The 14,917-nt window shown below is 51.3% G+C and overlaps 1 protein-coding gene across 2 annotated transcripts in view; it reads right to left on the reverse strand.

The window, feature by feature from the left end:
- TTYH3 (tweety family member 3) overlaps positions 1–13,139 on the reverse strand; it is a 118,978-nt gene extending 105,839 nt beyond the window's left edge. For both annotated transcript variants that reach the window (XM_053275750.1, XM_053275749.1), the window contains exon 1: positions 13,008–13,139. In XM_053275750.1, the coding sequence (XP_053131725.1) occupies positions 13,008–13,133 (126 nt within the window). In that variant the 5' untranslated portion in view covers positions 13,134–13,139. The remainder of the gene's footprint in view (positions 1–13,007) is intronic.
- Positions 13,140–14,917: the final 1,778 nt, after the last annotated feature.

Genomic DNA, 14,917 nt, shown 5'->3' on the forward strand with positions numbered 1-14,917 from the left:
CCCAGGAAAATATATATATTAAGAAAACCTGCATACACCATGTTGCAAGCGTTCTCAAGCGTGGGTCCCCAGATGTCGTGAGACTACAACACCCATCAACCCCAGCCACAACAGCCAGAGGCAATTGTGGGTTAGAGAGCAGACTGCAATCCACTGGTAGGCCGCCAGGTGAGGGGTGATGGGAGTTGTAGTGCAGCACCATCTGGGGACCCAGGATTAAAAATCTCTGCCATATGTAATATTAAATTCCAAAGTGTTCCAAGATGAGGTCAGGAAACAGTCAGCTTTCTGACATGGGAGACCTCATCCTGAATCCAAGCGACTATTTCTTGCCAACTGCGTGCACGGTCTTCTTCACTAAAGAAGGAAGCATTCAGACCTAATACTTTCCCAATTAGCTCACCCTGAACTGACAACCTCAAGTTTCCAAGAACTGGCAACTCTCAGGAAGCCACAGGAGTGCAGCCCGGCTCCTGCAAAAGTGACTTTGTGCAGAGTTCATTTTGTTTCGCTTTTCTGCTGGCCTCTTCCCTTCCCTATGTCTGCACACCAGACGCTTGCCTAGGGCCAGATGTGTAAGCCGATCCAAGCCTGAACTCGAATGAATTTCCCAAAGGTGGATTTTTAGCGGGGTGCGGGTGGTTTGCTTTGGGTTGTTGTTTTTTTAAAAACAATATATTAATCTGGGGAGGTGAATATCTGGCTATGTGCCCAATCTCACAGCTGTCACTTTTCCAAGAATAAGGAATAATTCTTATCAGGCCACAACACTCATTTGTTGACAGGGGGAGAACACCGATTCTGACCGGAAAACTCTGGAGAAAGGAGAGTAGAAGAGAACAGCAAGCCGGAAACGCCATTGAATGGGAAAGCTAGAGGTTGGGGTGAGAAAGAAAGATTGCAGGTTTGGTTAGCAACATTCACAAAACATGAAATTAAGGATGCTTCAGGGGGAAGGGAGATCAGCGAAAACAGCCCCCAACACACACACACACACACACACACACACACACACACACACACACACGAGCCCCAAAGCTGCTTTATGGAGCTGCACGCAAGCTTCTTTTGCTGAACGCGATTCTATTTTACCAGCTAGTGTAAGTTTAACAGGAGAGAAATCCATAAGCCATTTTGACCCGACACATCTGAAAAGCTCTCTTTTGAACCGGACCCATTCAGAAAGACAGGTCGGTGTGACTGCACAGTGAACAGAAACCGATGGACCTTCCTGCTTTGGCATCCGGGGGAAATTCTTCCCTCTAATTCCGAGGAACAAGGCGCTGTTTACAGGGGGGAAAAACCTCCCAGCTCTGACAAGCATGTGAGCAGTTAATGCACAGCCCCTAATTAGCTTTACAGATTTATAAGGCACCATGCATCTGGGCACTGTACTGAAGATAAAAACTCAATTATAATAAAATATGTAAACAGCCACTGCCAGAGCCCTTGTTTTTACTGCTGCCAGAGAAACTCCGTGTCAAGAGGCAGTCACTGCTAAGATATTCCATTAGCAACTGCTACACTGATCTTTTTTAATTCATGGACTCAAGCATCTAGTGCAGCAGTCGGCAACTGTGCCTCTGCCGTTGTTGCTGAACGACAACTCCTATCATCCCCAGCTGCAACTCCCAGCTGGAGAAGGTTAGGAGTTGTATACAGGAAAATGGGAAGCTGCCATATCCTGAGTCAGGCCATTGGTCCATCTCGCTCAGTACTGTCTACACAGACTGGCAGCAGCTTCTCCAAGATTGCAGGCAGGAGTCTCTCTCAGCCCTCTCTGGGAGAAACTAGGGAGGGAACTTGGAACCTTCAACATGCAGATGCTCTTCCCAGAGCAGCCCCGTCCCCTAAGGGGAATATCTTACAGTGCTCGCGCACGCATTAGTCTCCCATTCAAATGCAAACCAGGGCAGACCCTGCTTAGCAAAAGGGACAATGCATGCTTGCTACCACAAGACCAGCTCAGCAACGGTTGGGAAACCAAGGTTGCCTACCCCTGCACCAGTGCATAATGGCTACATCTGCTGGATGTCTGAGCAGATTCGCTCTCAACAACTCTGCAGAGATCAGCTCACCGGGGCTAAAAAGAGGGGTGGGGATCAGAGTTGGGAATTACACAGAGAAGGGCAAGCCAAATGATCGGGGGCTTGGAGCAACTACCATCTCTGGGCCTTTTTTTTGCTTAGAAAGAAGATAAGTAAGAGAGGACATGATCGAGGTATATAAAATTAGACACAGCATGGACAGAGAGAGAGACTTCTTTCTATCTCATGATATTAGAACCCACGGTCGTCCCTTGAAGCTAAAGGCTGAGGGATTCGAGACAGACAAAAGGAAACACGTCTTTATACCACGTGTAGTTAAGACAATGGAATTTGGATGTGGAGATGGCCACCAATCTAGACGGTCTTAAAGGGGGATTAGACAAATTCTTGGAGGACAGGGTGATCAACAGCTACTAGTCTGGAAAGGAAAGGCTGAGCCATTGAGTAGATGCCGACTCTTGGCAACCACAGAGCCCTGTGGTTGTCTTTGGGAGAATACAGGAGGGGTTGACCACTGCCTCCTCCCGCACAGTATGAGATGATGCCTTTCAGCACCTTCCTAGATGGCTCCTGCCCGATATAGGAGTTTCCCATATTCTGGGAAAGACACCAGCGGGGATTCGAACCAACAGCCTCCTGCTCTCTAGGCAGGTTGCTTCCCCACTGCACTCTTAGGCCTGGATAGCTCCGTATTTCCATCAGAGGTGACATGCCCCCGAGGACCAGGATCTAGGGATCACCAACAGGAGGGGGCAGTTCCCCTCTTTCCGCCCCCTCTTTCCGCCACCCAAGTGTGTCTGATTGGCTGTTGCACAAGGCCGAACCGGATGGGCCCCGATCCGACTCGGTGGGGCCTGTCTTCTGTTCTCCCGGTTTTGTTTCTGCCGTTTGAAGAGTTCTGATGTGCTGAACAGCGAGGGCCCAGCCATCTCCTACGATTTTATTTTATTTTTTTAAGTGGTTGGTAAGCAGCAGAGCAGTTGGACAGGACTGACGGTGTGTTGTCAGAGGCGTCGGGTATGCACCCTCCTTCTCCATAGCTTTGGGTATGTGATTCACGATTCGGTAGGAAGCCTTGCAGTATGACTCAGAGATACAAGCTTGCGGGCTGTGTGTGTGTGTGTGTGTGTGTGTGTGTGTGTGTGTGTGTGTAGACCGTCCATATCTCCAGATAAGCGCTTCTCTCACACAGTGATTCATACTGAATGGAAAAGAAGGCAGAGATGGGACGGGGGGGGGGAAGGTTTGACTGATAAAGCATTCGACAGGATATGAAGAGCCGGGCTCATGGTAGCCAGCATGAATTGTCCCCTTAGCTAAGCAGGGTCTGCCCTGGTTGCATCTGAATGGGAAACTCAGGGAAGAGCATCTCAGTTCCCAGTTCCCTCCCCAGCAGCATCTCCAAGAGAGGGCTAAGAGAGATTCCTGCCTGCAACCTCGGAGAAGCCGCTGCCAGTCTGTGAAGACAAGACTGAGCGAGATGGACCAAGGGTCTGACTCAGGACATGGCAGCATCCTGTGTTCCCTATGTAAGCTGCCTTGTTCTGGTCCGATCATTGGCCCAGTATTACCTTCTCTGATTTGCAGCAGGGGTCTCTCTAGGGAGGCTGGGAAAGACCTCAAGGGAAGTCTGTGGAGAGAGAGGGGAGAAGACCAGACAGACATCCAGAGTCATGAAGGCTGTTGCAGTAGCCAGCTGCACTGGTCTGGAGTTGGTGTTCCAGTTTGCAGGGAACTGTTGCCCAACAATGCCGTTTCAAAAATCCCTGCGCGTTTACCCAACAGTGCAGTCTTCTTGCATTCATGGGTGGAACGTGATTCATAGGAACATAGGAAGCTGCGATATACTGAGTCAGACCATTGGCCCATCTAGCTCAGTATTGTCTACCCAGACTGGCAGCGGCTTCTCCAAGGCTGCAGGCAGGAATCTCTCTCAGTCCTATCTTGGAGATGCTGCCAGGGAGGGAACCTGGAACCTCGATGCTCTTCCCAGAGCGGCTCCATCCCCTGAGGGGAATATCTTACAGTGCTCACACTTCTAGTCTCCCATTCAAATTCAAACCAGGGCAGACCCTGCTTAGCTAAGTCATGCTCACTGCCACAAGACTTCGTTGCACAAGCACTCTGGATGTCAGCCGCCGTTTTCAGGAGAGAACCCTGGTTGACAAGGGATCGAGGAGGCCGTATCCATACGTATATACACATCTGAGCCCCACTCATCTGTACTGGCAGGGATGCCAAGGCAATTTCTGAGTTTAATTCAGGGTCTGCTGCCCCTTGAATCAACAGACCGACCAGGAGTGCACAACTTTAGCCGTTCAACTGGTGTTGGACTACAGCTCCCATCACCCCTAGCCACGGTGTTCAGGGATGATGGGAGTTGTAGTCCAGCAACCGCCGGAGGTCCAAAGCTGTGCAACCACACACCCACCCCACATCCTCTGGCCATAGCACACTGTCCTCAGTGAGAATGCTGATTCCGATACAGTTTTTTCACACTGGGATGAATCAGGCACAGCACAATCCCTGGGAAGACAGAGAGGGAGAAATCTGCAAAACAAGAGCAGATCAAGGACAGTGCTGATGTTGACACCCTGCCCGGGCCAAAAGATAAGGCGGGTTTCCCATTACAATGCGGAAGGTCAACCAAGAGTCACCAACTCATCAATTCCCAGCACCATTTTGACAATAAAGATCCTGTTGCGTCTCTCTGAGGCAGGAGGCAGCGGCAGGCCGAGCAGTTCGGGGGCCCAGTGGTCAACGCTGCCTCCAGACAAACAGAGGCCGCAGCCCTTCTGCAGAGAAGAGGAGAGACGCCCTGAAGTGGAGTGCGGTCTTATTCCACCAGGAGCGAACCACCAGTCAAAACCTCATTAGACGGACACATGCGCATACGCGCACACGGAGAACAGCTCCGGCATTTCCTCAAAATCAACAGGAAGGATGCCCATTTCAAAGCAGCAGCATACAGCAAAATGTCACACACGAAATGTTTCAGGAAACACCTGTGGCTTTCTACTATGCAATTAGTTTGCATTCGCTGCTTTCCAAAACAGTGACCACTGCTTACGGAGGATGCCCTGGTTAGCGTCGCCTCTTTCAGGGGTCTGCAGCCTGTGGTGCTCCAGATGTTGCCCAACTACAACTCCTATCACCCCCTGCAACACAGGCTGGGCAGCCCTGGTCTTATTAATTTATTATTTCTCTGTGTAAACCACCCTGAGCCATTTTTGGACGGGAGGAATAGAAATTGAATGAATGAATGCATGCATGAATGCATGCATGAATGAATGAAAATTAAACTGCTTCTTCCAGAAGTATGTACTGTGCAAGTTAAAGGTGGTTCTCTTGAGAGGAGAGCTGGTCTTATGGTAGCAAGCATAACTTGTCCCCTTAGCTAAGCAGGGTCTACCTGCTTAGACTAGGAGACTAGAATTGTGAGCACTGTAAGATATTCCCCTTAGGGGATGGAGCCACTCTGGGATGAGCATCTAGATACCAAGTTCCCTCCCTGGCAGCAGCATCTCCAAGACAGGGCTGAGAGAGACCCCTTTCTGCAACCTAAGAGAAGCCGCTGCCAGTCTGTGTAGACAATACTAAGCTAGATGGACCAATGGTCTGACTCAGTATATGGCATCTTCCTATGTTCTTTTCCTGCACCCAAGCCCAACAAAAATTGAACTGAAAATGTCAAATGACATTTCCCTTCACAGTCACCAGTTTCCAAAATTTAAGCTTTGACTAGAAAACCTGAAAATAGTCCATGTCCTTTTTGCTCTCTTGCCAAAAGAAAAAAACATGGACACAGACCTATGCAAGCTTGAGAGCAGCTGTAGCCCACATTTAAATAACAAAAAACTGCAATTGAAGTTACCCATGCTGTCATTTCAAGATACTGCGGGAACCATCTTGCTTAAGGAGGACAGCCTTCAGTCAAGAGTTTGCAAGTTAATAAGCCCTTAATGGACTTTAAACACTCCAGCATTCAGCCATGATTCACAGGTTAATTGAGGAGAAAGCAGATATTAACTCTCCTAGTTAAGATATATTCTCTTGGTATGTCTGTGCGGTCAAACTGGCCATTTCTTGGGTGGCCTTTTATTGTCTACCAATACTGCTGATGGGGCAGAGAACAGGAATAAACAAAACTATCCGAAACCGCCAACAGCATCAAAGAGGAGGGTTTACTAACAGGGCAGGAGGAGAGAACTTACAGAACAGGAGGCAAATCTTTATAGTAAAAGTAGTAGAAGTAAAGTAAAGCAAAGTGTTTCGACTCCTGGCGCACTCAGAGCCATATGGTCGTCTTTGGTAGAATCCAAGCAGGGTTTACCATGGCCTCCTCCTGCACAGTATGAGATGATGCCTTTCAGCACCTTCCTGTATCGCTGCTGCCTGATATAGGTATTTCCCATAGTGTGGGGAACATACCAGCGGGGATTCGAACCGGCAACCTTCTGCTTGTTAGTCAAACATTTCCCTTCTGTACAGAAGCCTAAAACGTGAAGCTGATTTCTCTCTTTCATGGAAGCCCTCTCTTATTTCGGCGTTGCAAAGATTTACTAGGCACACAACCTCAGGGCTATCACACCACGGCAAGCAGAATCTTCTCTCCTTCCTTCTTTTAATTTATCCTCCTCACCTTGATTTATCCCTCCCCTACTAAACACTCTGTGCTCATGTTAGTCACAATTACTTCAACCATACCAAGTCCAGGCGAAAAGGTTCTAAGCAATGAATGGGCAGAAGTCTGAGTTATCCTTCACAATCATCAAATCATTTTAAAAGGGAGTTTCAAATGCATTACCTGAGATCCTATGCATACTTTGCTGCGAGTAACCCCAACAGAACACAGGACTTACTCCCAAGTAGACATATGCAACCACCCTGGCTGCATATGAATGGGAGACTAGAAGTGTGAACACTGTCGGATATTCCCCTCAAGGGATGGAGCCGCTCTGGGAATTGCATCTAAGTTCCAAGTTCCCTCCCTGGCAGCATCTCCAAGATAGGGCTGAGAGAGACTCCTGCCTGCAACCTTGGAGGAGCCGCTGCCAGTCTGTGAAGACAATCCTGAGCTAGGTAGACCAATGGTCTGACTCAGTATATGGCAGCTTGTCCCTATGTCCCACTGCAGAGATTCTCAACGTTGGGTCCCCAGATGTTATTGGACTTCAACTCCCATAATCCCCAACCAAAGGCCACAGGGGTGGGGGGTTATGGGAGTTGAAGTCCAATAACATCTGGAGACCCAACGTTGAGATTCCCTGTCCCACTGCATATCAGAGAAGTGTCTCTTGTTTCAGTTCTTATCATGCAGAGCATCTTCATAACCTGACAAATTCCGGGCTCTTCAAAAGCTAGTACTGCTGTGAGCCCTTATGCCATGGGTTCGCAGATGTGATCCAACCCCATCTGGGGGCTCACAGCTCCCATCATCCTCAGCCAGAATGGCCTTTGGTCATTCTGACTGGGAGCGATGGGTGTTGTAGTCCAAAGTCATCTGGGGGCTCCAGTTTGGGAACCCCTGCCCCATATAAAATGTGTGCGCAAACACTGGAAACTATGGAAAGCATCCTGGGAACAAAGGAATTTGCCAGATACTGACTCAGACCCTTGGTCACAGAACATACATAGGAAGCTGCCATATACTGGGTCAGACTCTTGGTCCATCTAGCTCAGTATTGTCTACACAGACTGGCAGCGGCTTCTCCAAGGTTGCAGGCAGGAATCTCTCTCCGCCCTATCTTGGAGATGCTGCCAGGGAGGGAACTTGGAACCTTCTGCCTGCAAGCAGGCGGATCGGGGCATAGCTGGGGAGAGGGGGCCCGTGTTCACCCATCTCCCCCGGCAGCCCCACGGAGTCAGGGAGATAATGAAGAAAATAGGGAGGGGTGGAGCTGGGGGTCGGGGTACTTTGAACCCATCCACTCAATTCTAGCTACACCCCTGATGCAGATGCCCTTCCCAGAGTGGCCCCCTCCTCTCAGGGGAAGATCTTACAGTGCTCACACATGCAATCTCCCATTCAAATGCAAACCAGGGTGGTCCCTGCTTAGCCAAGGGGGCAATGCAGGCTTGCTACTACCACAAGGCCAGCTCTCCTTCCAGCTAGCTCACTACTGTCTACACCAGGGTTTCTTTACCTTGGGCCCCCAGATGTGGTTGGACTACAGCTCCCAGAATCCCCAGCCACAAAGGCCACGTCTGGGGATTCTGGGAGTTGTAGTCCAACCACATCTGGGGGCCCAAGGTTAAGAAACCCTGGTCTACACTGATGGGCAGCGGTTCTCCAAGGTTACAGGGAAACGTGCCTCCCAGACCTACCTGGAGATGCTGCCAGGGAGGGAACATGGTACCTCTTGCATCCAACCCTGCACACACACACTTCCACTGGATGATGGCCCCATCTCCTAAAGCAGGGGTTCTCAGATTTGGGTCCCCAGATGTTGTTGGATGACAACTCCCATCATCCCTCTGTAGCTGGCGACAATGGGAGTTGTAGTCCAACCACATCTGGGGACCCAAGTCTGAGAACCCCTGCCCTAAAGGGGATGTTTGTTTATTTAGTATGTTTATATACCGCCCCATACAAGAAGGTCCCTGAGACCAGGTTCACAATATAAAAACCATTAAGACAATTTAAAACACAACAAGATCTCTAAAACCGAAGCTCTAACAGCTTTTCATATCATACCGTGCTCACACTGAAGAACATTCAGTCCAATTCCATTCCTTGATTACGGTCACAGAGCAGCACAATTTACAAACATAAATGGCATTTAAGAACATCAGAACAGCCCTGCTGGATCAGGCCCAAGGAGGCCCATCGGGTCCAGCCTCCTGTTCCACACAGTGGCCCACCAGATGCTTCTAGGGAGCCCACAGGCTAGAGGTATGTGCATGCCCTCTTTGCAAACTGCTTAGCAAAGGGAACAATTCATGCACACTACCCCAAGACCAGCTCTCCTCCCCACATACCTTTCACAACAAAATAAAAAGACCAATTATTAGACTATCAAATGCAGCCAATGCCAGATGTTGGGGCTTCTTATACAAGAACTGACAGAAGGATGGGGGAAAGCCTACAGAACGGGGAATCATGATCCAACAAGCAGGATTTCCCCTCACAGCGTTTAGATCTTGCAAAGAAATTAAAGCCAGCAATCACCGGTAGGAAACCGGCTTGCTCCCCCGAAAAAGAGAGGGCCTTTTAAAGATTTTATACTTTCGAGTCCATTGTGTTGTCAATGGATGCAGCTGTAAACCAATGCCCCCTTGCAGGAAAGGAGCCCGAAGAAAGCCGCACGGGTTTCCTTGCCCTTTCCCAGGCTTGGGTATTGCTGCACTCTGTGTATAGCAAGAGGCGGAGAATGGTGTTTTCCAAGCGAAAGAGCGCAGCAAAAACCAGGCAGCGGTGATGGCAGCTCCACTCAGAAGACGACCGCCAGGAACAGGGCCGCAAAGGTAAATGCTGTCCACAGGCATTTTCATTAGATAGCTGGTCAAACCCAGGACAGGGATTTCAGGTCCAGGGGTGGGAAAGCAGGCGGATTCCATTCGTGGTTCCTTGTTAACTCCAGATCCTAGGGCTGGCTGCTGTACCATAACAACCCTTTAATAAAAGCAGTATGGAAGGAGCTCTGGAAAGGCACAATAGACCTTTCACTCCAGACCGAACCACCACCGATTTACTGGCTGGGCGAGAGGCAGCACAGGCCCTCTGCGTGCCCCTCCCCACATCCCTGGGAACCGAAGGACCACAACAGGCCGACTTCAGGTGTTTCTCGGGCAGAGCCAAAACTGCATGGTCACTGCAAAGGGAGATATTGGGAATGAGAGAAGAAAACCTATAGGTTTCCCACACAACCATCACCACTGCTCTTCCCAGGATGCCATAGCATGAGCAGCTACAGCCAAAAATGAGGAATGGATGGAAAGGAAGAAGGAACCTATTACAGAGCAGACCCTCTATCTGAAGGCACGGTGGTGAGGGGGGGGGGGATTCCACACAAAGCCCTCCCCCCTCCATCCTGAATTCCTCATCTTCCGTCTCTACATACTGAAAAATCCAAATAGAAGGTGGGAGGGAAATGGAAGATTCTCAACACCTCCATCTCCATTCCTGAATTATATCTCGGGGGTGGAACCTTCCCACAGTCACTTATTCTTCGCAGTTCCTTTAATGGGGGTGGGGGGGGTTAAGGCAAGGAGGAACAGTGGGTCAGCACCACCACCCCACCCTTTTAACAGGAACTGTCTTCTTTAAAGTCTCTTTATTCAAACAAATTCACAGGGCTAAGCAACACCGATCCAAACACAAACAGCCAAAGCTAATACAACCAATTCATTAATTCATCAATCCATCCAAACTCTAATATGCTCTCAGGTAGGAAAGCCACCATCGTTTCCCCCGATTTTATCAGGAACTTTCCTGCAACACACGTCTTTCCACAGCCCCAAGTCCTGGGGGGGTGGGGTGGGGGTGGAGGAACAAAATAAGAAGGAGACAGTCCCCCCTGCAAGTTATCCTCCTGCTTTGGGAGGCAAGGTGGGTGAGGAAAAGGATAAGTGCCAAGGGTCATATAAAAACACTCCTCAACTGGAACTACTATATCAGATATGCACACATCAGGTGGTATAAAAATATGATAGATAGATAGATAGATAGATAGATAGATAGATAGATAGATAGGGAAATGGCAGGAGGGGGTGATGTAAGAGGATAAATATCAAGGGGCCATTCTAAACTGTCATAAACCTAAACTTTTAAGGTCCAGGTTATATGTTCAGCAGAGAGAAAGCCATTCCTGAAGCTCAGGAAATTCAGGAACCAGAATCAATCTCCAAGTGCCCATTGAAAGCAATCCTCGGTATTATGAAAAAATACTGGGGGGGGGGGTTATGCCCAGGAATAGCTTCAGTCCAAGCTGGCAATCTCTAATCAGCACCCATCTCCAGAGGCCTCTTGAAAGCAGAGGTGGAGATTGCATGGCTTGATGGTTATTGGGGGGGGGGGGAGAAAGAAGGGATTGTCAGGAAATTTAGGACCAACAAAAGGAAGTACTTTTTCCACACGGTGGGTAATTAATCTATGGAATTCTCTGCCACAGGTTGTCATGATGACCACTAGCTTGGGTGCCTTTCAGAGAGGCTTAGACAAATTCATGGAGGACAGGTCTGTCAGTGGCTACTAGTCTGGTGGCTGTGGGCCACCTCCAGCCGCAGAGGCACGATGCCTCTAAACACCAGTTGTAGGGGAGCAACAGCGGAAGAGGGGGCATGCCTTCACCTCTTCTGCATAATTAATCTATGGAATTCTGACAGGTCTATCAATAGCTACTAGTCTGGTGGCTGTGGGCTACCTCCAGCCTCAGAGGCAGGATGCCTCTCAATATCAGTTGCAGGGGAGCAACAGCAGGAGAGAGGACATGCCCTCAGCTCTTGCTTGTGGGCTTCCAGTGGCATCTGGTGGGCCACTGTGTGAAACAGAATGCTGGACTAGATGGGCTTCCTTGGGCCTGATCCAGCCGGGCTGTCATGTTTCCACAAACAGAACTCCTTGCATGTAGAAAAACAGATGGCAAGGGGGAAAGCTCACCTGAGCCTCTCTCCCTAATTGCTAACTTTGGGCATTCAAGGCACATTCAAACCGCCACATGAAGTGACACCGTCCAGGAAAAGCTTCCAATTCTGCTGAATAGATAAATTGGAAAAGGAGGAATTGGAAGGAGAGAACATGAAATGAAGGGAGTATGTGAGCTGTGGAAGAAGAAAGTAAGAAGGAGAAGGAAAGCATAAACACGGAGAGGCATATCTACAAGGAGGAGGGGGCAGCCACAGCCTGAGCCACTAATCAAAAGGAAAGTACGGTACGCTTGTTTTATTAAAAGGCGTTATATGTTGTAGCACCTGATTGTGCGGCCACTTTAATCTGTGCAACGGTGCTACAGCTTGTATTTTTGTCCTGCCTTTGTCAACTGCCCAGGGAGCACAGTCGAAGGTGCAGTATAGAGGCATATTAATTAAATTGGGGGGGGGGGGTTGTGCATGTGTGGGTTAATGTGAGGAATGAGGAAAATGGGAGCGTGGATACAGAGAGGAAAAAAGATGAACATAAAGCGACTGTACTAGACCTCTTAGGAACGGGCATAGGTTGGGGGGAGATGTTGCAATAGAGGAAATGATGGGTGCTGGGGGGCGAGGGGGGGGCATAGGATTGCCAGTCCTCCAGGAATCAGCATCCAACTCCAAGTGCCCACTGAAAGCAATCCTGGGTGTTGTGAAAAAAATATGGGGGGTGAGGGTGGGAGGTTTATGCCCAGGAATAGCTTCAGTCCAAGCTGGCAATCTCTAATCAGCACCCATCTCCAGGGGCCTCTTGAAAGCAGAGGTGGAGACTGCGTGGCTTGATGTTTTATGGGGGGGGGGAGAGAAGGGAATATATTGGGAGAATGTGGGAAGAGATGTCCGGGAATAGCCTCAGTCAGAGTTGGCAAGAAAGGGCGGGGGGGGGGGCAGAAGAAGAGTCCCAATCCATAAACCAAGAGGCACCATAAATCAAAGGGGACTCCTCCTCCTCCTCCTCCTCCTCCTCCTCCTCCAAAACAAACAGAGAAGCACCCCCGCTTCCCCCCAAACTCAGAGGAAACCTCCTGTAGGAAAACTGGGGGCGCGGGGGGGGAGCATGGATGGAGGAGGGGTAGCGGGGGGCTCCCCCCTCCCTCCGGGGTCTCTGCTGGATGCCGGGGCGGGGGTGGCGGCTGCGTGTGGAAGGCAGAGACGGCGGGGGGGGGGAGGAAGAGGGTAGCAATGGGGCGGGGGGGGGAGAGAAATGCAGCCGGAGAGATGGGGAGCGCAGCAGCAGGGAGGGAGGGAGGGAGGGGGGAAGGGGGGGCGCGCGCACCTCCCGGCCAAGCCCGCCGGCCCCCCCCGCCCGCGCCCGCGCGCGCGCCTCACCTGCTGGTACTGGGGCTCCTCGGGTCGGAAGTCGTCGGCCACGGCCTCCCAGCGCAGGCTGAAGTGCGGCAGGCGGTGCAGGAGGCTCACCCACCAGGGCGGCGAGTAGCTGACGCCCGACGCCATGCCCGCCGGCTCCCCGGCTCCTGCGGGCCGCTCAGCGACGCGCCGCCGCGGCTGCCATGCGGGGAACCACCCGAGAGCGCTGCCGCCTCGCCTCGGCCCGGACGCCGCCGCTGCTGCTGCTGCCGCTGCCGACTCAGGCCCGGAGCCCCCCGCCGCTGCCGCCTCGGGATGGTGGTGGTGCTGCTGGTGGCGGCGGCGGCGGCTCCCTGCCCCACATGGCCCCGGACCCAGCGGCCGAGCTGCTGCTGCCGCCCCCTCCGCCCGGCTCCCGCTGCTCTTTGTTCGCCCAGAGCCGAGCCTCCGCCTCCTCGCCTCCGCCTCCGCCTCCCCGGCTGGCGCCGCCCACCCGCCTCCCTTTCGGCGCCGCCCGAGTGGCTGGAGGAGCAGGGAGGGGGCTCCCGGGCTCCCACCCAGCGGGAGGAGGAGGAGGAGGGGACCCCGCCGGCAGGATGGGCACGGGAGGGCACCCTGAACTCACCCGCGCAGGGTCCTTTTGGGTGGGGTGAGAGGGCGTAGGGGGAAGAGGCTGTTCTTTCTCCAAAAATCGAATGGGGGGGGAGCAAGACACACACACACCCCGCCCAGACAAGTCGTTTCTCCCCCATTTAGGAACTCAGGAGCACTTGCTTCAGGGGAAGTATAGGCACATAGGAAGCTGCCATCTACTGAGTCAGACCCTTGATTCCTCTTGCTCGGGGTTGTCTACACAGACTGGCAGCGGCTTCTCCAAGGCTGCAGGCAGGAGTCTCTCTCAGCCCTATCTTGGAGATGCCGCCAGGGAGGGGACTTGGAACCCAGAGCCATCCCCTAAGGGGAATATCTTACAGTGCTCGCACTTGTAGCCTCCCATTCATATGCAAACCAGGGCAGATCCTGCTTAGCTAAGGGGACAACATGCTTGCTGCTACCACAAGACCAGCTCTCCTCTCATCTGTCCAGGATGAGTGGGTTCCTGTGAAATATACTATCATTTCTGTTTCAAACTCCTAAGAGGGCCTTGTGGTAGCAAGCATGACTTGTCCCCTTTGCTGAGCAGGGTCCACCCTGGTTTGCATTTCAGTGGGAGACTACATGTGAGCACTGCAAGATATTCCCCTCAGGGGATGGAGCCACTCTGGGAAGAGCAGAAGGTTCCAAGTTCCCTCCCTGGCAGCATCTCCAAGACAGGGCTGAGAGAGACTCCTGCCAGTAATCTTGGAGGTGCCGCTGCCAGTCTGTGTAGACAATCCTGAGTGAGATGGACCAAGGGTCTGACTCGGTAGAAGGCAGCTTCCTATGTTCCTCTTCTGTGGGACACAGCTCACCCACTCAGAAATGCACTTTGCCCCCATTCTGTGCCGCCTCCCCTCAAGGCTGGGGGTGGATCATCTCAGTTGAAATTCACAGGCTTGATTGGGCAACTTAAGGGCCCAAGGGAAATTGACCAGCAAACTTTACTTCTTGAGTGTCCCAGCATTACACTGCCTGGTGAAACCCACATGTCCTCCAGTTTTGCAGGCTTCCAAAGCAACTTCAAGCTATGTCCTCTCTCATTCTTTTTCGTCAGTGTGCGGAATGAGTTTTGTTCTGGGCAGCAGTATCAAGGCAGGGTGTGCACACACAGGCATTCAGAGTGGGGCTTTCCTGAGTCAACCTGAGCGGGTTCTAAAATTAACTGAGTGGACATCAAAAAATGTGTGAGTGCGTTCACACATGCACGCCTTACGGGGAACACTGGTTTGGAGTGAGAGGAGGGATGGACTTTATTGGCTTCCTTGAAATTGACAGACTGGCTTAGTCTATTA

The sequence above is a fragment of the Hemicordylus capensis genome, chromosome 13 (assembly GCF_027244095.1).
Source record: "Hemicordylus capensis ecotype Gifberg chromosome 13, rHemCap1.1.pri, whole genome shotgun sequence".
Taxonomy (NCBI): Eukaryota; Metazoa; Chordata; class Lepidosauria; order Squamata; family Cordylidae; genus Hemicordylus; species Hemicordylus capensis.